Source organism: Bos indicus, chromosome 1 (assembly GCF_029378745.1).
Source record: "Bos indicus isolate NIAB-ARS_2022 breed Sahiwal x Tharparkar chromosome 1, NIAB-ARS_B.indTharparkar_mat_pri_1.0, whole genome shotgun sequence".
NCBI classification, from domain to species: Eukaryota; Metazoa; Chordata; class Mammalia; order Artiodactyla; family Bovidae; genus Bos; species Bos indicus.
Window position 1 is genome coordinate 86,687,157 of NC_091760.1, and position 26,835 is coordinate 86,713,991.

The 26,835-nt window shown below is 38.7% G+C and overlaps 1 protein-coding gene across 6 annotated transcripts in view; it reads right to left on the reverse strand.

Moving 5' to 3' along the window:
• Positions 1-26,835, reverse strand: part of FXR1 (FMR1 autosomal homolog 1) — a 73,868-nt gene that overhangs the window by 27,871 nt on the left and 19,162 nt on the right. For all 6 annotated transcript variants that reach the window (XM_019959232.2, XM_019959222.2, XM_019959213.2 and 3 more), the window contains exons 2-6: positions 23,522-23,574; positions 21,914-22,007; positions 1,470-1,541; positions 894-1,042; positions 568-661 (exon numbers count right to left, since the gene is read on the reverse strand). In XM_019959232.2, coding sequence (XP_019814791.1) covers positions 568-661; positions 894-1,042; positions 1,470-1,541; positions 21,914-22,007; positions 23,522-23,574 — 462 coding nt within the window. The remainder of the gene's footprint in view (positions 1-567; positions 662-893; positions 1,043-1,469; positions 1,542-21,913; positions 22,008-23,521; positions 23,575-26,835) is intronic.

Sequence of the window (26,835 nt, forward strand, 5' to 3'; positions counted from 1 at the left end):
ACCTAACATGCACTGCTTCCCACAAGTAATCTTACTTGCTTTCTTAATTTCCATATTACTTAGATCTGCTCTTCAAATTATAATGGGGGGAGGAGGGATATAGAATCCCAGATCCCATATGTTAAGAATTTTATGATGTAAAGAATGCTGTATTCAGATTTTTCCTCCTTTCTCCAGGAAAGATTTACAAATTAACAAATTTGTAACTGCAAAATTTTTTTTATTCCACATTGTATTCTAATAAAGTCACCATAAAACAAGTTATCTTTTATCTTTGAAATATTTAATTATAAAATATGTACAATGTACAGTTTAATAAAGTGAAAAGTGTTAGTCACTCAGTCCTGTCTGACTCTTTGCAAACCCCATAGACTGCAGCCTGCCAGGAGCCTCTGTCCGTGGAATTCTCCAGGCAAGAATACTGGAGTGGGTTTCTCCAGGCAAGAATACTGGAGTCGGTTGCCATTCCCTTCACCAGTGGATCTTCCCCACCCAATGCTGGGTCTCCTGCATTGTAGGCAGATTCACAATATTCATGCTATACCTTAAAATATGGAGTTATCTTACCAGTATCATTAGCTGTGTTGTTTCTGGATGGTAAAAAATTCTGCATGCTCCTACGGCTTTCTTAAAATCTTTATGTGCATTTTCATTAGCACACCTAAGGAGAGAGTAATTCACGTGTAAGACCTAAACAACAGGTTAAATTTAGAGGGCAATTATAATGAAAAGTCTTGTATTTCATACTGACACCACCCACTGAAAACTTTTGTCTGTTAAAAACATTTTCTATCAAAGTTTTAATCGGGTGTTTGGGGTAAAAAAAGATTTTTGTAGCACTGAAAAATCCCCTTAATTCACAAAGCAGTTCAACAGTAAACAAAATTACTCACGCCTCTCTCAAATCCTCAGGAACATCCACTGTGCATTTAAAGAAGGTATTTTTTTTGACAGTTTTATTTTGATTGACAGGCCGAAGTCGTTCAAATGTGACTATTTCATTGTAAGTGGCATCACAAGCAGCATATTCAATGACATAAAACTAAAAGACAACAAAACACTTTAAAAATCCCATCCGAACAAAAATAATGAGCTTTAAATGAAGTTCTAATTACTTTGCTTGGATTAAGCAGTAGACCCTCCCCCTTGTGGCACAAGTACTAAGCACAGCTTAGTTACATCAACCTGATTTGCCTAAACTAGATTAGAGGTTCTTACAAGCAAGAACTCTGGTGGTCCTCACATGCTTGCAAAATACCTCTGCAGATACCTCTGGAGAGCAGCTTTGGTGTTCGCAAATCCAGAACACAAACAGAAATTAATGATCTGATGAATTTTTGAAATACATGATTATTTCTGAAACAGGCTTTTTAACAACAAAACTAAGAGTTGGAGTAACAGTTACAGAAACCAGGAGTCAACATATTTCCTTGAAAATTAATCACAAAGCAAGTTTTAACATAACTTACTTCTCCTTTCATCATTCGAACTTTAGCCAACCACCATCCACATGGTTCTTGATCATTTGCTCTTGAATATACCTGACAGGAAAATTAAAAAAAAGTGCCCTTATTCATTTATCCCAAAAGATTAACACTGTAAATAATGACTTTTTATAAGTGCAAAATTGTGTTAAATTCAAGAATCAAAAAATGTTACTGTGAAAAAGATGAAACTGCTACATAAGTGTAATGTAATAAGAACTATATATGCATAAGGCAGAGGAATCAGAGATCAAATTGCCAATATTCACTGGATCACAGAAGCAGCAAGAGAATTCCAGAAAAACATCTACCTCTGTTTCATTGACTATGCTAAAGCCTTTGACTGTGTGGATCATAACAAATTGTGGAAAACGCTTAAAGAGATGGGAATACCACACAATCTTATCTGTCTCCTGAGAAACCTGTATGTAGGTCAAGAAGCAACAGGTAGAACCTTCTATGGAACTGACTGGTTCAAAATTGGGAAAGGAGTACAACAAGGCTGTTTATTGTCACCCTGTTTGTTTAACTTATATGTAGAGCACATCATGCAAAATGCTGGGCTGGATGAGTTACAAGCTGAAATCAAGATTGCCAGGAGAAATAACAACAACCTCAGATATGCAGATGATATCAATTTAGTGGGAGAAAGCAAAGAGGAACTAAAGAGCCTCTTGATGAGGGTTAAAGAGTAGAGTGAAAAAGGCAGCTTAAAATTCAATATTAAAGAAGCTAAGTCAAGGCATCCAGTCCCATCGCTTCATGGCAAATAGAAGGGAAAAGGTGGAAGCAGTGACAGATTTCCTCTTCTTGAGCTCTAAAATCACTGCAGATGGTGACTGCAACCATGAAATTACAAGACAATTGCGTCTCGGTAGGAAAGCTATGGGAGAAGGCAATGGCAACCCAATCCAGTGTTCTTTCTTGCCTGGAGCATCCCAGGGATGGCGGAGCCTGGTGGCAACCTACTCCTGCCTGGAAAATCCCATGGACACGGGACCCTGGTAGGCTGCAGTCCATGGGGTCCCGAAGAGTTGGGACACGACTGAGTGACTTCACTTTCCCTTTTCACTTTCATGCATTGGAGAAGGAAATGGCGACCCACTCCAGTGTTCTTTCTTGCCTGGAGAATCCCAGGGATGGCGCAGCCTGGTGGGCTGCCGTCTATGGGGTTGCACAGAGTCGGACATGACTGAAGCGAATTAGCAGCAGCAACAGGAAAGCTATGACAAATCTAGACAGCATATTAAAAAAGCAGAGACATCACTTTGCTGACAAAGATCTGTTTAGTCAAGGCCATGGTTTTTACAGTCGTCATCTATGAATGTGAGAGCTGGACCAAAGGCTGAGCACTGAAGAACTGATACTTTCGAACTGTGGTGTTGGAGAAGATGTTCTTGAGAGTCCCGTGGACAGCAAAGAGATCAAACTAGTCAATTTTAAAGGAAACCAGACCTGAATACTCATTGGAAAGACTGATGCTCAAGTCCCAATATTTTGGCCACCTGATGCAAAGAGCCAACTTAATGGAAAAGACCCTGATACTGGGAAAAATTGAAGGCAGAAGGAGAAGGCAGCAACAGAGAATGAGATGACTGGCTGGCATCACTGATTCAGTGGACATGAGTTTTAAGCAAACTCTGGGAGATGGTGAGGGACAGGGAAGACTGGCATGCTGCAACCCATGGGGTCACACAACTTGGTGACTGAATAAAAAGGTATATGCTTCAATTTTACTACTGAAAAATAGAATTGAACCTGTGTGGGCAATTTGGTGCCCTGAAAATTGAACTTCAAATTCAATTTCAAAGTCTAGTCTAGTGAAAGTGTCAGTCACTCAGTTTTGTCCAACTCTTTGTGACACCATGAACTGTAGTCCGACAGGCTCCTCTGTCCACAAATTCTCCAGGCAAAAATACTGGAGTGGGTAGCCATTCTCTTTTCCAGCTGATCTTCTAAACCCAAGGATTATACCCAGGTCTCCTGTATCGCAGACAGATATTTTACCATCTGACCCACCAGGGAAGCCCCAAATTTATGAGTGTCTAATAAACATAAATGTCTCTGCTTTTGAATATGCTATCTAGGTTGGTCATAACTTTCCTTCCAAGGAGTAAGCGTCTTGTAATTTCATGGCTGCAGTCACCATCTGCAGTGATTTTGGAGCCCCCCAAAATAAAGTCTGACACTGTTTCCACTGTTTCCCTATCTATTTCCCATGAAGTGGTGGGACCGGATGCCATGATCTTCGTTTTCTGAATGTTGAGTTTTAAGCCAACTTTGTCACTCTCTTCTTTCACTTTCATCAAGAGGCTCTTTAGTTCTTCTTCACTTTCTGCCATAAGGATAGTATCATCTGCATATCTGAGGTTATTGATATTTCTCCTGGCAATCTTGATTCCAGCTTGTGCTTCCTCCTGCCCAACGTTTCTCACGATGTATTATGCATAGAAGTTAAATAAGGAGGGTGACAATATACAGCCTTGACGTACTCCTTTTCCTATTTGGAACCAGTCTGTTGTTCCATGTCCAGTTCTAACTGTTGCTTCCTGACCTGCATACAGATTTCTCAAGAGGCAGGTCAGGTGGTCTGGTTTTTCCATCTCTTTCAGAGTTTTCCACAGTTTATTGTGATCCACACAGTCAAAGGCTTTGGCACAGTCAATAAAGCAGAAATAGATGTTTTTCTGGAACTCTCTTGCTTTTTCCATGATCCAGCAGATGTTGGCAATTTGATCTCTAGGTTCATCTAGTCAAGGCTGTGGTTTTTCTTGTGGTCATGTATGGATGTGAGAGTTGGACTGTGAAGAAGGCTGAGTGCCAAAGAATTGATGCTTTTGAACTGTGGTGTTGGAGAAGACTCTTGAGAGTCCCTTGGACTGCAAGGAGATCATTCTGAAGGAGATCAGCCCTGGGATTTCTTTGAAAGGAATGATGCTAAAGCTGAAACTCCAGTACTTTGGCCACCTCATGTGAAGAGTTGACTCATTGGAAAAGACTCTGATGCTGGGAGGGACTGGGGGCAAGAGGAGAAGGGGACGACAGAGGATGAGATTGGCTGGATGGCATCACTGACTCGATGGACGTGAGTCTGAGTGAACTCCGGAGTTGGTGATGGACAGGGAGGCCTGGTGTGCTGCGATTCATGGGGTTGCAAAGAGTCGGACACGACTGAGCGACTGAACTGAACTAATAAACATATATAAGTATTATTATAAAGAAATGTTTCTCACAGACAGTTTCACATAGTGTAAAGCACACGTCTTTAAGCTTATGTCAACGTGGTTCATCTTTGAGCATGGCATTCTGATGCTTTACGTATCAGAAGTGAGGATAAGCTAGAACTTTAATAAGACGTATTTTAAATCTGATATCAGTGTTGATAAAATGCTGAAATTAAGAATTGTTTTTAGAAAGTACAGGCTGTATACTGTCAACCTGATTTTTAACTTCTATGCAGAGTACCTCATGAGAAACCCTGGGCTGGAGGAAGTACAAGCTGGAATCAGGACTGCCGGGACAAATATCAATAACCTCAGATATGCAGATGACACCACCCTTAAGGCACAAAGTGAAGAAGAACTAAAAAGCCTCTTGATGAAAGTGAAAGTGGAGAGTGAAAAAGTTGGCTTAAACTCAACATTCAGAAAACTGAGATCATGGCATCCGGTTCCATCACTTCATGGCAAATAGATGGGCTAACAGTGGAAACAGTGAGAGAGTTTATTTTTCTGGGCTCCAAAATCACTGCAGATGTTGATTGCAGCCATGAAATTACAAGACGCTTACTCCTTGGAAGGAAAGTTATGACCAACCTAGACAGAGACATTACTTTGCCACCAAAGGTCCATCTAGTCAAGACTATGGTTTTTTCAGTAGTCATGTATGGATGTGAGAATTGAACTATAAAGAAAGCTGAGTGGCCAAGAATTGATGCTTCTGAACTGTGGTGCTGGAGAAGACTTTTGAGAGTCCCTTGGACTGCAAGGGGATCCAACCAGGCCATCCTAAAGGAGATCAGTCCTGAGTGTTCAATGGAAGGACTGATGGTGAAGCTGAAACTCCAATACTTTGGCCACCTGATGCAGAGAGCTGACTCATTTGAAAAGACCCTGATGCTGGGAAAGATTGAAGGTGGGAGGAGAAGGGGATGAGAGAGGATGAGATGGTGGGATGGCATCACCGACACAATGGACATAGGTTTGGGTGGACTCTGGGAGTTGGTGATGGACAGGGAGGCCTGGCATGCTGCGGTTCATGGGGTCACAAAGAGTCGGACACGACTGAGTAACTAAACTGAACTGAAACCCTATTTTTAAATTCCTTCAAGGTATCACATTTAAATCCCTTGCTAAGGAACTTAGATGTACTAAAAGTCTATAATTAGTCATTCAGTTGTGTCTGACTCTTTGTGATCCCATGAACTGTAGCCCATCAGGCTCCTCCCTTCATGGGGATTCTCCAGCCAAGAATACCACAGTGGGTTGCCAAGCCCTCCTCCAGGGGATCTTCCCAACCCAGCTCTCCCACATTGCAGATTCTTTACCATCTGAGCCACCAAGGTCCGCTGCTGCTAAGTCGCTTCAGTCGTGTACGTCTCTGCACGACCCCATAGACAGCAGCCCACCAGGCTCCCCCGTCCCTGGGATTCTCCAGGCAAGAACACTGGTGTGGGTTGCCATTTCCTTCTCCAACCAAGGTCTAGCTAACAACAAAAATATTACGAATGGCATCCCACTCCAGTATTCTTGCCAGGAAAATCCCATGGACATAGGAGCCTGGTAGGCTGCAGTTCATGGGGTAGCGAAGAGTGGGACACGACTGAGCGATTTCACTTTCACTTTTCACTTTCATGCATTGGAGAATGAAATAGCAACCCACTCCAGTGTTCTTGCCTGGAGAATCCCAGGGACAGGAGAGCCTGGTGGGCTGCCGTCTATGGGGTCGCACAGAGTCGGACATGACTGAAGTGACTTGGCAGCAGCAGCAGAGTAAGTTATCTTACAAAACCACTTATTCAAAAACAAAACAAAACAAAAAAACCCCTGCTATCTTATATACTCTACAATTATCAAGTGTTTCAAAATATAACAGATTAGAAAAGTTTCCATTGAGGATTAGAGCTGTTTCTTATGACACAGCAGCGTGATATATTTTAAATACATGGAAAACGACGTGCAGAAGGGAAGGCTGGGAAAAGATGACCAAGAAACACCTACAAAATATTGATTAAAGTAAGGCTGCCCCTACACAGGTAGGTGGAGATATTTACCCATCAATACATGTTAACAGCCATTTGTGAAATAATGCAAACAATTACTGATAGGCAAACAGTTTTGGAAAAGTCTGAAGCCTGTATCAAGATGATATGAAAGTAACCTTGGAAGTGGTGGAATTACTGGAACTAAAAATAAATAAGCCAAAATTTCATGTTCAACTTTAATGTATACCATGTTTAGAGAAAAGCTATGAGAGGAAAAAAGCGTATTTACCACAAAGCTTCAGTGAACTCAATTTTAGCTTTTGCATTTCTTATATATCTGTTTCATGACTATCCTTTCTTACAGATCTTCCAAAAAGATAAGAAACTTCACCTTTCTTTAGAAAAGAATAACTCATTGCAGTTACTGTATGTATTCAGGGGAAAAAATGAAAGTCAAAGTGTTAGTTGAGTCGTCTCCAACTCTATGACTTCGTGGTCTGTAGCCTGCCAGGCTCCTCTCACGGAATTCTCAAGAAGGCAAGAAAATTTCCTTCTCCAGGGGATCTTCCCAACCCAGGGATTGAATCTAGGTCTCCTGCATTGCAGGCAGATTTTTTACCACTAGCGCCACCTGGGAAGTCCCTTCTTACAGATCTTCCAAAAAAATAAGACACTTCACCTTTTTTCAGAATGGAATAAAACTCACCGCAGTTATTATATGTATCCAGTGAACCCTTACATAAATCTAAGCTAGAGTCCAGGAACCTTATTTTTCCTATATCCTAAATATTCAATACTTTGCTATCCTGACTAGAAAGGAAATGATGATAAAGAAATGCACAAAATGCAATGGATTAGTCAATCCAATTGGTTATATGAACTGGTGTAATTATAGCACAAAGATGACAATACTAGGGCTTCCCTGGTGGCTCAGCAGTAAAGAATCTGCCTGCCAATGCAGGAGACAAGGGTTTGACCCCTGGTCTGGGAAGATCCCCCACACGCCATGGAGCAACTAAGCCTGTGTGTTTCAACTACTGAGCGAACCTGCTGCAACTGCTGAGGCCTGTGTGCCTGGAGCCTGTGCTCCACGAGAGAAGCCACTGCAATGAGAAGCCCATGCACCACAACTAGAGAGTAGCCCCCTGCTCACGACAACTAGAGAAAAGCCCAAGCAGCAATGAAGACCGAGCACAACCAAAAAATAAGTAAGTAATTTTTAAAAATGACAATACTCAAGTCCAGTGATCCCCAACCTTTGGGGACCAGGGATGGGTCTCGTGGAAGACAATTTTCCACAGACTGGGGATAAGGGGAAAGGTTTTGGATGATTCAAGTGCATTACATTTATTGTGCACTTAATTATTATTACATCAACTCCACCTCAGATTACCAGGCATTAAATCCCAGAGGTTGGGGACCCCCGTGCTCTAGTCAATAAAATTAGAAGCCATTAAAAATTCCAAAATACAACTGACCCTTGAACAACAAAAGGGTTAGGGGCTCATTCATCCTCTATGGGGTTGAAAATCAAGTGTTAACATAGCCAGCCCTCTATATACAGTTCCACATCTGCAAACTCAACCAACCACTGATCATGTAGTACTACCGTATTTTCTATGAAAATATGAAAACAATCTGAGTGGAATTCCCTGATGGTCCAGGAGTTAGGACTTTACACTTTCAGTGTCAAGGACCCAGGGAGTTCAATCTCTGGTCAGGGAACTAAGATCACACAAGATGCTGGAGGCAGGGTGGGCAGGGGTAGAGTGGATGTGTGTAGGGTGTGTGTGGGGGGTGGGGGGAGTATCTGTAGAATCTGAGTTTAAACAGACTCATGCAGATCAAACCCATGTTGTTTAAGTGTCAACTGCATTCTAACCTAAAAGCATTGATGCATTCTGATAATTCCAGGGTAAGATGAAACAGAAGATAAACTAGAACTTACAGAGACAGACTTTAAATTTGGTATCAGTACTTATTACAAGATGTGTATGTTCTGGGTTTATACATGATAGCTGATAAGCAGTAAATAATACACAGAAAACTTTGCTCATTTTAGGTATGTGTGTGCTAAGACACTTCAGTCACATCTGACTCTGTGACCCTATGGACTGTAGCCTGCCAGGCTCCTCTGTCCAAGGGATTCTCCAGGCAATGTTACTGGAGTGGGTTGCCATGCCCTCCTTCAGAGGATTTTCCTGGCCCAGGGATCGAACCCAAGTCTCTTCTCCTGCATTGGCAGGCTGGTTCTTTACCACTACAGCCACCAGGGAAGACCCACTGTCTTAAACCCTATGTTTAAATGCTTATTAAAATACCTAATAATGGTGATCTTCACTACCCTTTTATTCTTACTTCTGTAAATTTATATGTAAAATGACTTTAAAACACAAAAAAATTTTTTAAATGGTCCATTAGACCCAAATGGTAAATTATGACTATTTCCCCTAGTATGAAAATTAAAAAAACAAAAAGAAAACCTTGAGAACAACAAGTGCCCTTTCCAACTACTACCTTAGAAAGGCAGTTCAGCTAAACAGACTAATGTTTTTTCTCTCTCGTTGGTCTATAGTGGATGGCTGCCTCAAGCTTGAATGCTGAAAAATGGGTCTTAAAAACATCTGTTCTATTTCTATTTTCACCAAAGAATAACTGTCTAGAATGACTTCCTATGTAATTTTACCTACAAAAAAAAGAGAATAAATCATTGTGGACTGCCTTGCAGCTTTCTCATTACATTTTATTCATCTCTGTAAACCTCAATAACAACTGTATCCCTGAAAGACAAAGCCACTCTCATAAAGCCAAATGAAACTAAGTTCCTGGGGTCTGAATCAAGGTGCTATGAATTTGCCTCCATTTTAGTACTGTGAGTCAAAGCACATCCTTCACAAAATGAACACTGTACTCAACACAATAAAAACTCATTTTAAAACCTCAGCATTAAAAACGTGTCCTAGTGTACAATGGCACCCCACTTCAGTACTTTTGCCTGGAAAATTCCATGGACGGAGGAGCCTGGTAGGCTGCAGTCCTTGGGGTCGCTAAGAGTCAGACACGACTGAGCAAATTCACTTTCACTTTTCACTTTCATGCATTGGAGAAGGAAATGGCAACCCACTCCAGTGTTCTTGCCTGGAGAATCCCAGGGATGGGGAGCCTGATGGGCTGCTGTCTGTGGGGTCACACAGAGCCGGACACGACTGAAGCGATTTAGCAGCAGTGTACCATGCCCAAAATGCTGATTACTGGATTTATTTATGACTATGTTGTTGGAGTAAGAGCACCTCATAGAAATTCTCTTACTTCAGATTTCAATTCACTTAAATCTCCAAACTATCTCAAAGAAGCATTCCACACTCTAAGGCAATGGCCCTCATTTCTCTAATATTTTAAGTTTCTTCAAATCTAAGAAAGAGTGTTAGAAAGCATTAGACTAAGGGGTGCCCATGAGACATCTAAAAACACAATAGTAACCACAGTGAAGAAGGTTATAATATTATGGAATAATAAAATTCCAAAAGTCTATACTATACAGTTCAGTACTCTTTCTACCAGATTAATTGAAGTCAACCCTTGCTGCCGCTGCTAAGTCACTTCAGTCGTGTCCGACTCTGTTCGACACCATGGACTGCAGCCTACCAGGCTTCTCCGTCCATGGGATTCTCCAGGCAAGAACACTGGAGTGGGTTGCCATTTCCTTCTCCAATGCAGGAAAGTGAAAAGTGAAAGTGAAGTCGTTCAGTTGTGTCTGACTCTTAGCAACCCTATGGACTGCAGCCTACCAGGCTCCTCTGTCCATGGGATTTCTGGGCAACAGTACTGGAGTGGGGTGCCATTGCCTTCTCTCCAAGTCAACCCTTATTGGCCTCCAAATTCTAGCACATAACCAAATTATGACTTAAATAGCATTCCATTCCGGATCCTAATGTGATCAACTTTTCATTCACGTTAATAATGTTCAACAAGGCCTTTCAAAGTTATAACCAAATAGAAATAATGTGAAAACCTAAATAGAGAATTTTTTACCAGTTTTTATCAAGTTCTAAATGATGTCAAGCATTAATTTGAATACTTAATCATAATGACCTATTTTACAACTACATGAAAAACATTTGTTCACTACTGTTCACATCTATTTCATCTCATTACAATCTATGAATAGAAAATATACATTAGGAAAGCAAGCTTAACATCTAGAAAACACTAAGGTGCTTATTTACTTACACAACAAACAGTATTATCTCATTAGCATTCGTGGCTGATACTTTAACAAATCATTTCCCCCAAAGAAAAAGATGTAAGTAATAAAGAATATATTCATTCATCCTTTAACATATGAGCATTTCCAACCACAAGGACTAACAATGCTGACTTGGTATTATGAGAAAGACTGATTCTAACTACACACAGCTATAATTTTCAAAGTGGTTCCAAGAACCAAACTGACACATTTTTAAAAGTAAAATGTAGGACTTCTCCTGGTGGTCCAGTGGTTAAGAATCCACCTGCCAATCAAGTGGACAGGTTTGATTCCTAGTCCTGGAAGATTCCACATGCCTTGGGAGCCTGTGTGCCAAAACAACTGAGTCCTGCACTCCACAGCCCTCAGAGTGCAACTACAGAAGCCTGCCTGCCCTAGAGCCGGTGCACCTCAACAAGAGAAACCACTACAATGAGAAGCTCGAACACTGCAACTAGAAAGTAGCCCTTGCTTACTTCAACTAGAGAAAGTCTACGTGCTGCAATGATGACCCAACATAGACAAAAACAAAAAAGAGAAATACATTTTAAAACTTTTAGAAAGGCAAAATGTAAATTATACATGTATATTGTACTTTTTTATATAAGTAAAATATTAACTTAAAAATTACAGTAAAAAAATTGTACAGTAAAGGGACTTCCCTGGAAATCCAGTGGCTTACGTATGACTCAGTGTTTACACTACAGCAGTGTAGGCTGGATCCCTGGTTAGGGATCTAAGACTCCACATGCCACATGGTAAGGTAAGGGAGTATCCTATCAAATTATTCTTATTCCTTTTACCAAATCTTTCAAGGGACTTATCATAAGATTATAACTAAATTATAAAGATGTAGAACCATAATGTCTATCTGCCATAAAAGATGGAAGAAAATGTATATGTCACAAGAATAAAAACCTGTTAATCTGTATTTCAACCAGATTTCACAATTCCAAAAGAAAAAAAAGTTTTAAAATATCAAATATGTTAAACTCAAGAGGAAAAACTTGTCTTATAAAATTACAGACTAGCTTGAAATGTCAGGCTTCCTATGTAACATGTTTGCTGCTGCTGCTAAGTAGCTTCAATCATGTCTGACTCTCTGTGACCCCATAGACGGCAGCCCACCAGGCTCCCCCGTCCCTGGGATTCTCCAGGCAAGAACACTGGAGTGGGTTGCCATTTCCTTCTCCAATGCATGAAAGTGAAAAGTGAAAGTGAAGTCACTCAGTCATGTCCGACTCTTAGCGACCCCATGGACTGCAGCCCACAAGACTCCTCCATCCATGGGATTTTCCAGACAAGAGTACTGGAGTGGGGTGCCATCGCCTTCTCCGTAACATGTTTATGTGTCATTAACTTGCTAAATAAGATAATAAAAACAAAGCATCTCACACGTGAACTCACTGGGAAAACATTTTTTCTACTGGCTTTTCAATATGCCAGAATATTATGCCATATATCCAGTTTAAGAGAACCTAAGGAACTCCTCATTTTCCCATCATCTCCAACTTTATCAGCTGAGAATTATTTTTTGGCAATGTTTTTTTTTTTTGCCACGCCACATGGCTTACGGGGTATCTCAGCTCCCTGATCAAGAATCAAACTCAGGTCCTCAGCAGTGAAAGTGCAGAGTCTTAACCACTGGACCACCAAGGAATTACCAATTTTCTTAGCAATCTTTAGTTAGCAAAATCATCTGTTATGCAAATACTTAATCAAAAAAATTAATTATGAAACTAAAAAGATTTTAAAATATACACCATTACTGTTTAAGAAATCAGATACAAAGCCACTAATTAGGTTTAAAAAAAAAACTTTGAATCTTAAGACTTTTCAAAACCAACTTTCTAGTATAGGCCATATAGTGTCTTCTTGAAGCCATTCCTGGACATGCTAACTTATGTTTTATAATATCATGTAAATCTCACAGGCTGGCTGAAAAGGCAAATCTCAAGGAACCAAACACGTTTGTAAAGTGGTAAAATTTTAGAGTAAGCCAGGTGAAATTGTGACTTGACCAATAAGAATGGAAAGTTCAGATGGCTGAATTTTTTTAAAACAAAAGTATAGCTGATTTACAATACTGTGCGTCAGATGTACAGCAGTGATTCAGTTTTGTGTATATATATATACACACACACTTCTTTTTTCAGATTCTTTGTCATCATAGGTTATTACAAAATACTGAATATAGTTTCCTATACTATACAGTAAGTCCTAGTTGTTTATTTTATAGATGGTAGTGTGTATATCGGAGAAGGCAATGGCACCCCACTCCAGTACTCTTGCCTTGAAAATTCCATGGATGGAGGGGCCTGGTGGGCTGCAGTCCATGGGGTCACTAAGAGTCGGACACGACTGAGCAACTTCACTTTCACTTTTCACTTTCATGCATTGGAGAAAGAAATGGCAACCCACTCCAGTGTTCTTGCCTGGAGAATCCTAGGGACGGGGGAGCCTGGTGGGCTGCCATCTACGGGGTCGCACAGAGTTGGACACGACTGAAGCGACTCAGCAGCAGCAGCAGCAGTGTGTATATGTTAATCCCAAATTCCTAATTTATCCTGTCCTCCTTCCCAATTGGTAACCCTAAGTTTTGTATGTCTGTGAGTCTGTTTCATAAATAAGTTCATTTATGGCATATTTTAGATTCCACATACAAGTGATATCAAATGTGGAATTCCCTGGTGGTCTAGTTTAAGACTCTGCACTTCCAATTCAGATGGCATGGGTTCAATCCCTGGTTGGGAAACTAAGATCCCACATGCTGTGCAGCACAGCCAAAAAATTAAAAGAATTTTTTTAAGTGATATAAAATATTTGTCTTTGGCTTACTTCACTAAGTACTATAACGTCTAAGTTCATCTATGTTGCTGCAAATAGCATTATTTCATTCCTTTTTATAACTAATACCCCACTGTATGTACATACATACTGAAGTGTACACAAATACACACACATATATATAATCCCATTATCTTCTTTATCTACTCACCTATCAATAGACACTTAGGCTGCTTCCACGTCATGGCTATTATAGTGTTGCTATGAACAATGAAGTGCCTATTATCTTCTCAAATTAGTTTTCTCCAAATATAAGTCCAGGAGTGGGACTGCTGTATCGTATGGTAGTTCTATTTTCAATTTTTAAAAGAGCCTCCATAGGGGCTGCACCAATGTGAATTCCCACCAACATGCAGTAAGGTCCCCTTTTCTCCATACCCTCTATTTCTTCTTGATGTGTGCTCAGTCATGCTAGACTCTTTGCAATCCCATGGACTACACCGGCCAGGCTCCTCTGTCCGTAGGATTCTCCAGGCAAGAATACTGGAGTGCGTTGCCATTTCCTTCTCCAGGAAATCATCGAAACCCAGGGATCGAACCCAAGGCTCTTATGTCTCCTGAATTGGTAGGCAGGTTAAAACCAGTGCCACCTGGGAAGCCCATACCCTCTTCAGTATTTATCTGTAAACTTTTGATGATGGTCATTCTGACCAGTATGAGGTGATATCTCATTGTAATATCTCATTGTAATTGTGATTTGCATTTCTCTAATAATTAGCCACACATGATGGTGTGGGAACTCACCTAGAGCCAAATACCCTGGAACGTGAAGTCAAATGCGCCTTAGGAAGTATTACTATGATCAGTTAGTGGAGGTGATGGAATTCCAGCTGAGCTATTTCAAATCTTAAAAGGTTATGCTGTTAAAAGTGATGCACTCAATATGCCAGCAAATTTGGAAAACTCAGCAGTGGCCACAGGACTGGAAGAGGTCACTTTTCATTCCAATCCCAAAGAAAGGAAATGTCAAAGAATGTTCAAACTATTGTACAATTGCGCTCATTTAACATGCTAACAAGGTATTGCTCAATTCCTTCAAGCAAGGCTTCAGAATGACATGAAATGAGAACATCCAGATGTACTGGAGAGCTTTCAGATGGATTTAGACAAGGCAGAGGAACCAGAAATCAAACTGCCAACATCTGCTGAATCATAGAAAAAGCAAGCAAATTCCAGAAAAACGTCTACTTCTGCTTCACTGATTATGCTAAACCCTTTGACTGTGCAGATCACAACAAACTGTGGAGAAGTTTTAAAAGAGACAGGAATACCAGAACACCTTATCTGCCTCCTGACAAACCAGTATGCAGAAGCAACAGTTAGAAGTCGACATGGAACAATGGACTGGTTCAAAATTGGGAAAGGAGTATGTCAAGGCTGTATATATACTGTCACCCTGGTTATTTAAATTCTATGCCGAATAAATCATGTGAAACACCGGGCTACATGAATCACAAGCTAGAATCAAGATTGCCAGGAGAAATATCAACAAGCTCAGATACGAAGATGATACCACCCTAATGGCACAAAGCAAAGAGGAACTAAAGAGCCTCTTGATGAGGGTGAAGGAGGAGAGAGGAAAAGCTGGCCTAAAACTCAACATTCAAAAAACTAAAATCATGAATCCAGTCCCACCACTCCATGGCAAACAGGGACAGGCTTTATTTTCTCGGGCTCCAAAATCACTGTGGATGGCAACTGCAGCCATGAAATTAAAAGACACTTGCTCTTTGGAAGAAATGCTATGACAAACCTACACAGCGTATTAAAAAGCAGAGACATCACTTTGCTGACAAAAGTCCATCTAGTCAAGCTATGGCTTTTCCAGCAGTCATGTATGGATATGAGAGTTGGACCGTTAAGAAGGCTGAGTGCCTAAGAAATGATGCTTTTGAATTGTGGTGCTGGAGAATGAGAGGGTAACAGGCAGGAAGGTCAGGGGTCTCCAAACGGAGAAAATAGGCTACAAGTGTCAGACTTTTTTTATTGGAGAAGGCGATGGCACCCCACTCCAGTACTCTTGCCTGGAAAATCCCATGGATGGAGGAGCCTGATGGGCTGCAGTCCATGGGGTCGCAAAGAGTCGGACACGACTGAGGGACTTCACTTCACTTTCCACTTTCATGCATTGGAGAAGGAAATGGCAACCCACTCCAGTGTTCTTGCCTGGAGAATCCCAGGGACGGGTGAGCCTGGTGGGCTGCCGTGTATGGGGTCACACAGAGTCGGACACGACTGAAGCGACTTAGCAGTAGCAGCAAGCGGCAGGAAGAAACAAACTAGTGTTACATTTTTTTCCCCTTCTCTATACAAATTTAAAAAGAGGTTTCTCTTAAAACTGTGTTGCCATAATGACAATTGGTTCCACCTGAACTTTTCTCAAACCTTGAGCTAACCAATGCATTTTTCTTATGGAAATATTTCGTCTCAAACTATGTTAATGTACCATGCATTTACCTCAGACTCTATTTTCAAGTTGGTTCCAACTAAAGGCTCAGAACCATCATGACAAACCAGTATGTTATACTCATACATTGTTCTCCTAATCTATGTTAATAAAACTATATATTTGTATGGGGATCTGCCTTTCTTCAAGATTCATGTCAACCATTTTATGGCCTGGCATGACAAGATTATCTCAAAATGCATCTTGTGGGTGAGGGGCCTGGTGCCATTCTGAGTTTTAAGACATTTCCTTTCTTTAATTAGCAGACTGCTAATAGCTACATAACATCCAGCTAAAGACTATCAGGGGGGTACTTTTTCTGCCCCATTCTGATGTCTCTGTCAGAAGCTTTCTCTCTTTTATACTTTAATAAAACTTTATTACACAAAAGCTCAGAGAGATCAAGCCTCATCTCTGGCCCCGGACTGAATTCTTCTCCTCCAGAGGCCAAGAATCCTGGCGTCCTTCGTGGTTTAGCGATAACCTTTCAAGAAGACTATTGAGAGTCCCTTGCACAGCAACACAATCAAACCAGTCAATCCTAAAGGAAATCAACTCTGAATATTCATTGGAAGGACTCACTGGGAAAGACCCTTAATGCTTGGAAAGACTGAAGGCAGCAGGAGAAGGAGACAACAGAGGATGAGATGATGGCATCACTGACTCAATGGACATGAGTTTAAGCAAACTCTGGGAGATGGTGAGGGACAGGGAAGCCTGGTGTGCTGCAGTCCATGGGGTCACAAAGAGTCGGACACAACTTACCAACTGAACCACCAACATCATTCTAATGGCAGAAAGTGAAGAGGAAATAAAGAGCCTCTTGATGAGGTCAAAGAGGAGAGTGAAAAAGCTGGCTTAAAACTCAACATTCAAAAAACTAAGATCATGGCATCTGGTCTCATCGCTTCAATGGCAAATAGATGGGGAAAAAGCACACAGTGCCAGATTGTATTTTCTTAGACTCCAAAATCACTGCAGATGGTGACTGCAGCCATGAACTTAAAAGATGCTTGCTCCTTGAAAAAAATCTATGACAAACCTAGACAGTGTATTAAAAAGCAGAGACATCACTTTGCAGACAAAGGTCAGTATAGTCAAAGCTATGGTTTTTCCAGTAGTTATACACGGATATGCTAGTTGGACCAAAGGCTGAGCACTGAAGAATTGAATCTTTCAAACTGTGGTGCTGGAGAAGACCCTTGAGTGTCCCTTGCAAAGCAAATAGATCAAGCCCAGTCAATCCTAAAGAAAATGAACCCTGAATATTCATTGGAAGGACTGATGCTGAACTTGAAGCTCTAATACTTTGGCTACCTGATGCAAAGAGCCAACTCACTGGAGAAGATCCTGATGCTGGGAAATACTGAAGGCAAGAGAAGAGGGTGACCGAAGATGAAATGGTTTGATGGCATCACCAACTCAATGGACATGAGTTTGAGCAAACTCTGGAAGATAGTGAAGGGCAGGGAAGCCTGGCGTGCTGCAGTCCACAAGTTCACAAAGAGTCAGACACAACTTAGCAACTGAACAACAACAATAATAATTAGCTGAGGTGAGTATCTCTATGTTGCCCATCGGTATGTCTTTTGGAGAAATGTCTTTTTAGGTCTCTGTCATACAGCTAGATTTTAGATAAATGCCTGAATAGCTAATGAAAAACTCCCTCCTGTATCATTTCTGTTCTAAGTCAATTAATGATGGCCAAATCAAAGTCATCTTTCTGTTCTTCAAAAAGAAATGGTTCCTAGAGCTGTAAAAGTAAGAGTTGGTAATTTGGCACAAAACTGACAACACCCTGCGAATATAGCACGATATATCAGAATAACATATAGGACAAAAACTTAACCTGGTAACCAACTTCCTAACCATCAAGCTATAGGAAACTTGGAAAGGTTAGGAAAGATATTCATAGAATTTCAAAGAGGCCCTCAAGAAACTGTTCTTTGAAACTGATATAAGTGTTTAAAAAGTCAGTTAGTTATATATTTCATGGTTAATGTCAGCTGTTGTTGTTTGGTCACTAAGTCGTGTCTGACTCTTTTGAGACCCCGTGTACTGTGGTCCACCAGAGGGTCCTTTGTCCATAGGACTTCCCAGGCAAGAATACTGGAGTAGGTTGCTGTCTCCTTTTCCAGGGGCTCTGTCCACCCAGGGATCGAACTTGTATCTCCTGCATTAGCAGGAAGATTCTTTACCACTGAGACACCAAGGAAGCCCAGTGTCAGCTGTTTTCACTGCTACTATAGTACTGACAACTAGGAGAAAGACAATAGTGGCCAAAAGAAATGATACAAATCAGCTTATTTATAAAACAGAAACGTAGACTTAGAAAAGGAAAATGGGTGGAAGGGGTAGTTACAGAATTTGGGATGGACAGGCATACACGAGTATATTTAAAACAGATAACCAACAAGAACCTACTGTATAGCATAGGGAACTCTGCTTAATGTTATGTGCCAGTCTGGATGGGAGGGGAGTTTGGGGGAGAATGGATACATGTATATGTAAGGCTGAGCTGCTCTTCTGTACACCTGAAACTATCACAAGTGTTAACTGGTTATATTCCAATATAAAATAAAAAGTTAAAAAAAAAACCCTAAATGCTCTTTAAAAAAAGGAAAAAAAAGGGGCCACATCTGTGGAACTACTAAAATGGGTTATCTTGGAGGCCACACTGGGGAAACTGGCAGACCTGAGTAAGTGAAGAAATGTTCTTAAGTAAGTTCTTAATGGCAAAAGTCACTAAGCACAGACGGCCTGGGAGAAAACACAATATACAACAGATAGCAGCTTACCCATAAAATGTAAACATATTTGACATAAAAAACTACATGGATCAAGAAGTAAAAACAGACAATAAACAGAACAAGCAGCTAATAGTCATAAAACTAAAAGACACTGTGTATCACTAGCATTCAAGGTTCAGAAAATATAAAAGACTTCTTCCTTCTACCATGTTTATGAAATCTTACAGATTAGATTAATATTAATCCAGTCAGTCAATCTATGAGGAGCAAACATCTTGAGCATTAGCAAACTTATGAAGTGGTCATTCAAGAATCATTTCTGGAGGACAAAATGGTACATTTTGGTACTATCAATAACCAAGATTTAATACTATCATAAGAAGATGATTTACATAAGAACACTAAATGTGGATGTGAGGTGGGGGCGGGAGGGGGAAATAAAAGCAAAAAAACTGAGTAATTTCAATGTTTTCTAATTATAATACATCTGTACCACCCAATACCATGGGGTGATGAGGAAAATAAGGTTAAATCTGTATGTGCAGATAGGAAAATGTCTATGATATATAAATTAACTGAATACAAAAATTTATAAATAAGGTATAGTCCCAATTTTTATAACTTAAAACACATATTCTTTATAAATGCAAGGAAAAAATCTTGAAGAGACTCAACTTTGGTAAATGAGATTTAAGCTGGGATAGGCAGACAAGCACACCAACATGCCTACAATAAGAGGGAAGTTCACTTGTTACCTTAAGGAATTCTGTACCATTTCACTTTTTATATGAAGCTCTGTGACTCTGAATTTAAAAGAGGCGGAGCTTACGTAAAGTTATATGGCTCAAAATATAAAGTACTAATAACCATAGTCCTTAAACATTTCATATCCTAAGGATAAATTCCTAAACTCATGGTGGCAAAAACTAAAAATAAATAAATAAATCCACAGGTGGCAAGATTAATTTTAAACTTTTTCCTTATATGAATTTTCAAAAATTAAAGTTACATCTTAATTCCAGACTACCATTCTCATATTTTTAAGGAACAAATTTTCCGAAGACTGAACCATAAAACAAAGTGAAATAAAACACCCTGTAATCATTAATTTCCAAATCACTTAATAAAGTTTTGTATACAACTGGCTGGGAAGTAGCGGGGCCCAAGCCATAAAAATGGTCCAGCAACTGGACATGATCTTCCAAGACTGAGGAAAGCACACTGTAACAACAATACCCACAGCATTCCATCAAGTTTTCCCTTTAACCTGAGCCTTTACACTACCAATAACTGAACAACAATTTTTTTAAATACGAAAAGCACTACTCACAGAACTGATGGCCATACATGTGGCACCCTGACACAATGAAGTTATAACCTGCTTTGAAAAAAGTGTTAGTCGCTCAATCGTGTCTAACTCCATGGATTGTAGCCCGCCAGGCTCCTTTGTCCATGGGATTTTCCAGGCAAGAATACTAGAGTGGGTTGCCATTTCCTTCTCTAGGGATGCTCCCGACCCAGGGATTGAACCCAGGTCTTCCACATTGCAGGAAGTTCTTTACCATCTAAGCCACCGAGGGAAGCCCATAATATACTTTGCTTTTAGCAAAAGCAGAAGAATGCATGCTTAGTCGCTCAGTTGTGTCCAGCTCTTTGCGATCCCATGGGCAGTAATCTGCCAGCTCCTCTGGCCATGGGATTCTCCAGGCAAGAATACTGGAGTGGGTTGAAATTTCCTACTCCAGGGGAGCAGAAGAATTAGATCAAGTAATTAAAATCTAGGCAGAATTTCAGAATGTGAATTAGGGGTTAAAGTCCTACAATCTGACTTTCCAACATAACATCTACAATTAACTCAAAAGAAAATTTACCATTTAAAAAATTATGAAACATAAAAGTGGCAAGTAACTAAATTAGCTCATATTCAAAGCACTCAGGACAATGTGTGGCACAAAGTACGTACTGTTAAGTGTTTATAAAAACATTTAAACAGCTGTTTCATCACTAAAGATTGACCTGTGTCCCCAGTTCTCCCACCCTAGCCTACATAAACTAGGCACAAATGACATCTGAAAATCTTTCAACACTATCAAGACAACTGTTTATGAGAAATACAGTTAGCATATTTGAGCTCCTTGGAGGTATCAATTTCTTGAAAAATCAAAAATCAAATTTTCTCTCTCCAACAAATTCATACTTCTATTTCACAATTATTTCAAAATTTCTGTTACATAAGAGCAGACATATTAATCAAAAATAAATATGTACTGAAGACATTCAGGAGCTACTAATTGTGACAAAAACAAGATACAAAGAAATACAATTTTTATTTTTTAAAAGAGAGGAAAGGAAGAGCCTGGGAATATGTAAACCATGAAATTTAGGATTTTATCTCTAGGAAGTGATTTTTGCTTTTTTCCCTTTTAAATCTTTCTGAATATCATAATATTCAAAAAGGCAGTATGCTTATTATAACATTTCACATTGTTACATATGAACTATATTAATGATCACTATAATAAAGGATAAATACTAACATTTTACAAAAATACTGAGGAAAATACTGAAGACAAAATAATTAGCAAAAAAAAAAAAAGGAAAATAATGACCAACATCATATAGTTCTCTCTACCAGATTCTGTGGAAAACAACTCAAATGCACTATCATCTTTAATTCTCAAATTATTTTTATTCTAGTGGTTAAAAAAAACAAACTTGACCAGGGCTATAAAGCTAAAAACAGGAGCATTGAGACATTAATCCCAGTTCCGTCTTCCAAAACTCAAGTACTGCTACATTACACAGCCATTACCAATAGGAAGAATAGAGAAAAGGAATTTAGACTTATTCTCTATCAGCTAACAGATTTTCCTACAAGAATATCTATTTGAAACAAAAAAAATAGGTACACAAGAAAATAAACTTATAAATACATACCTCTACTTCATCTCCTTCACTAATTTCTTTTTTTATATCAGGTGGTGGTGGTAATCTAACTTCATTGAATGGAACCTGGCGTTCTGGTTGCCAACTGAAGGATTAGAAAATGAATGAACTTTAATATATACTATTCTAATACTCCTTAATATAGAAGCTATATAGTCTATGCTTAACACTGTAAATTTTTCAAATCAATCATTTAGCTTCCCTCCCCCCCCAAAAAAAAACCACCTCAGCAGACTGTTGAGCTAGAACAGATTTTGCATAGCTCTTGATGAAGTTCATAGGTAATTAACGTCATTGATAATAATTACATACTACCTTCCTAATCATTCATCCTAAGGTGACAGCACATACATCATTCTGCAAATGAAAAAGGCTAAGCTCACAGTAATGACTCAGATTTAAAATAATGTCATTCTACACTGCTACACTGTGATCAATTTACTGCAAACATTTTTACAACTAAATGACCTGTCAAAGGAACACAATTCCAAAGATTATAAAATATAAACTGCGTAATTCCTTTTTAGTGTACATGTTCACAGAAATACAGAAAACTAGTCAATATTATTCTGAACAGTAAACTACAAAAAGATTTATTTTTCTTACAATTTTTCTACAATGAACCCATACACTTAAAACTTAGAAAAAATTATTTTAATCTTTGTAGTAAATACAAATGTATTAAAACTACTGCTTTAGCTGTGCTTTTTGTGTGCTATATTTTATAACTAAGTTGATAAAATTAAAATGCTTTCCTATTTTAGGTTCTAATAAATCATTCATATGCCTGGGAGGTGCAACAGCACATAATATATTCCTACGACTTCTAAGAGTCGGACATGACTGAGCAACTGAACTGAACTTAACCAATGGGCTTCTATATGCCAACAATGCGCAAAAAAGAGACAAGTAAAAGATATTGGAGTGCTTTCTTTTCATCTTTACTGTCTATATAACAGGTGCTCAAAGACAGGAATCATCTCAACGCTTGTTTCTACATGAAACAGCTGTTGGGCAGATAGCTCTTCAGGCAGTTCCAGAAACAGCTTAAAAGGGAAAGCTGCCCAATTCTTTTCTGACCTTCAATTATATAGTGCTTCTTTATAATCCTTCCTAACCAAGCTCAGCACACATCTTTGACATTTTTAGCACAACTTTATCTAACCTTTACAATATCTATAAAACTGTTTATTATTCTTTAAGACTAATCAAGCAATTTAAGGCAGCCTAATACATTTATTTTATTAAAAGGGCATTTGGAAGGCCTTATACAGTGTCATTTAAAAATTCTGGGTTTTAAGAAGTATGCATGTTATAATTACATTCATGCCGTCTTTTTTTGCAAAAACTGATTCATGTTCACATGTGATTTGGCAATGAAAGGAGTCTTGGAAAAAAGTGACAAGTGAATGGTGAGCAAAAAACCAGGTGAAGTCATCAAAAACCAAAAATCATTTTAACTCAAAAAGATAATCAAACCAAAGAACCCCCCACCCAAAAGCACATTCATTTTCTGACTGCAAGAGGAATACCCAAAAGCAGCAGTTTGGTACTACCAATCTTCAAAATTAGGATCTCTATCAATAAAAAATAACTTACTTGTTCTCAAAAACAACTGTGAGGGAGTCTTCATGAACATCTTTGATAAATCCCTGTAAAAAAAATTAAAAGGAAATAAATATTCAATTAAATGTTACATTAACTCTAAACCACTATATTAGAGATACAAAGACAATATGGAATACTGATAACAACTCAGCTTGGAATAGGCTGATCAGGTATTGCTTTCCATCTTCATCATTTATGAGTTGTGTTGACCCTGCAAATTACTTAACCTCTCTTTCATGATCACAACAGATATTAAATGACACTGTATTACTGTCAATCAGAATTGCAATATTCTCAACCTTTGCCAAATGCTCACATACTCTGAACCACTAGGCACTTAAATTTTTTTCTAAAATATCTTTATCACACTATACTCCATAATATACAGTATCAACTAGCTAAATAAATACACACACAAACTTGTAGTACTTATTTAAAACATGTCCTCATCAATTTCCAAAAATATTTAAACACTATGTGTCAGATATTATTTTAAGCAAATTAGCAAATTAAAGACTAAGAAACAAACTGACAGTGGAGAAACCAAAAGCAAATACATCAGCACTACTACCACCTCGGAAAATCTTTGGAACTAAAGAAAGTCTTAAGAGAGGAGAAAGTAACAGATGAGGCTGAAAATCATTTTACTTTCTTTAATAATGCAGGATGATCAATCACAAAATGTGTAAGTCATGTATCTAGTCTCTCAATGCCCTCCTCCCACATTTGCTACTCAATTGCATGATTCCGTAATTTGGCCTGGATCGCTCTTCAGCTCCAAATGCCTGTGATCAATTGAGTGCAATGGGGTATTTCAATGCATATATCTTCATGCAAAGCCTAAAACTCAAAGATACTTTACAGAGTGCAGTAGTAGCTCCTGACGTGCAATTCTAAAGACTGTTCTCCTCTCAAAGCTAGAGATGCCATTCAGTTCAAGCTGTGATTTTTCTAATCACACTACAAAAATGACTTCTCGGCCAGTCTCTACTTCTACTAGTTTATCTGCACATCTACTTTCAGCAATCATTTTGGTCACCAGCAAATCTCTATTATACTCTTGCCATTTGTAAGGTAAAGAATTTGTAAGGTAAGGAATATTTTCAAAAGCTGAGAATTACCAAATTCATGAATATTAGAGAGTAAGACGTATCTTTCCATAGGAGATTAGCCAAACTTTCACTAATGCCTTCTAGTACTTAACAAACAAAAATAAAAGAGTTTGAAATGTTCCATTAATCTTTATCATTTCTATATAATTTGTATATTGGGTAAGTTCAACCAGAGCTCCAAATCATTGGAAAATTCTATTATAATAAAAATCTTTTCCTATCTAAAAATCAGTGCTTATACCTCTCCCCACTCCTACTTTACATACACCACAAACATCAGCATCAGTTTTGAGTGCACACATTTTTAACACTTACAGGAAAAAGGGTAACTCTGGAACCTACTCTTATTGCTAGTTATCTTTCAGGTATGAGATTAAATAAATTAAAAACTTGATACCCAAGTAAAGTGTATGTGGACTGTAATGAACAATTAAAGGACATGTTCTAATCCCTATACCCTAGATTCTTGGGATAAAGAACTTCTAATGGCCAGATCTCTATAAAATTGACACACTGATACAGAACACAGTAAACACTTCTCAATTCACGAGAACAACGGTGTTCCCTAGATACTCAAAGAGATGGCAGGTTAGGTCTCTGCCAAAATGAGAGTCAGGAGATGCCAAATAACAATGGCAACATTTTCCTGCACACGACTTTATGACTAAGTATCCATAACTTCTCTCTTCCTTGTTAGTCCAACCTTTGGGGACTTGGTCTCTCTTCCTATTCATACGCATCTGGCCCAGAACCCTATTTCTCAGAATACTCTGACGTTTCCTTTTCTTCTCTTCACGTATATACAAACGCAGAAGATTCCAAGCCATCATAAAATGATCCCTTAACTTGTTCATTCATAGAGCCGGGTATATATTTACAGCTGAATCTCTTAATTACAATTTAAAATAATCATAGATAAGTGACAAGGCACTTTAACATATTTAAAGTATAATCAAAACGTTTTAGAAAGCCATCCCTAAAAAAGCATTATACAGTAAAATAAATTAAAAACTTGATACCTGATCAAGTATCAACTTGATACTTGATGAAAAAAGCATTATACAGTAAAAACTCAGGAATGCCAAAAATTATATGTAAACCAGGACTAAGGGAGAGATGAAGGGAATAGGAGGACTATCTGAGCACTTGAACTAATTGAAGAACTGTTTTTTTCAAAGGCAATTCAAAATAAAATAACCTAAAATAAAAATTTAAAAGACAACTCAAAGATTCAGTAAGGTCCCAAGTTAACCAAAATTAATTTTCCTTTCTAGCTAAAAATAAACAGCTGAAAAATAAAACAGACAAAAAAAATACTCTGCTAACAACAGCAAAGTCCTAGAAATACCCTCAACAACACAAAAACTGCACACAACCTATGTGCTGACATGTGTAAAACTTAATTGATGAATTAGAATATTTAGGAAAATGTTAACCACATCTCATTTTTACATCTTGATATTTTAAACTTGTCAATGTACACTTAAATGGAATTCCACTGAAACACTAAGGACAGTAATTCTGTTGAGGGAAAAAGAAGTTGAACTTTAATAACAAACAAGAAAGCATTCAAAAGGACAACTTTTAAATGACAGTAGGGAAAAACAAGGAAACACTATCCGTACCAGATACTAAAATTTATTTTAAAGCTACAGTAATAAAGACCAAAGAAAGACAAGGTATTTGGTAATTTTTAGGTGGGAGCTTAAATAGCCGGTAGAAAGAACAAGGTGCGGGCTCCAAATATCTGCCTAACTGAAACACACATTTTTCAAGTTACAGAACACTACAGCTGAAAAACAGGTTTTTCAATTTGATGAGGGTAATCATAAGGGTGACACCACCCTTACAGCAGAAAGCGAAGAGGAAATAAAGAGCCTCTTGATGAAAGTTGAAGAGGAGAGTGAAAACCTGGCTTAAAACGCAACATTTAGAAAACAAAGATCATGGCATCCAGTCTCATCACTTCATGGCAAATAGATGGGGAAACAATGGAAACCATGAGAGACTTTTATTTTCTTGGGCTCCAAAATAACTACATATGGTGGCTACAGCCATGAAATTAAAAGACACTTGCTCCTTGGAAGAAAAGCTATGACCAACCTAGACAGTATCTTAAAAGGCAGAGCTTGCCAACAAAGGTCCATCTAGTCAAAGCTATGGTTTTTCCAGTAGTCACGTATGGATGAGAGA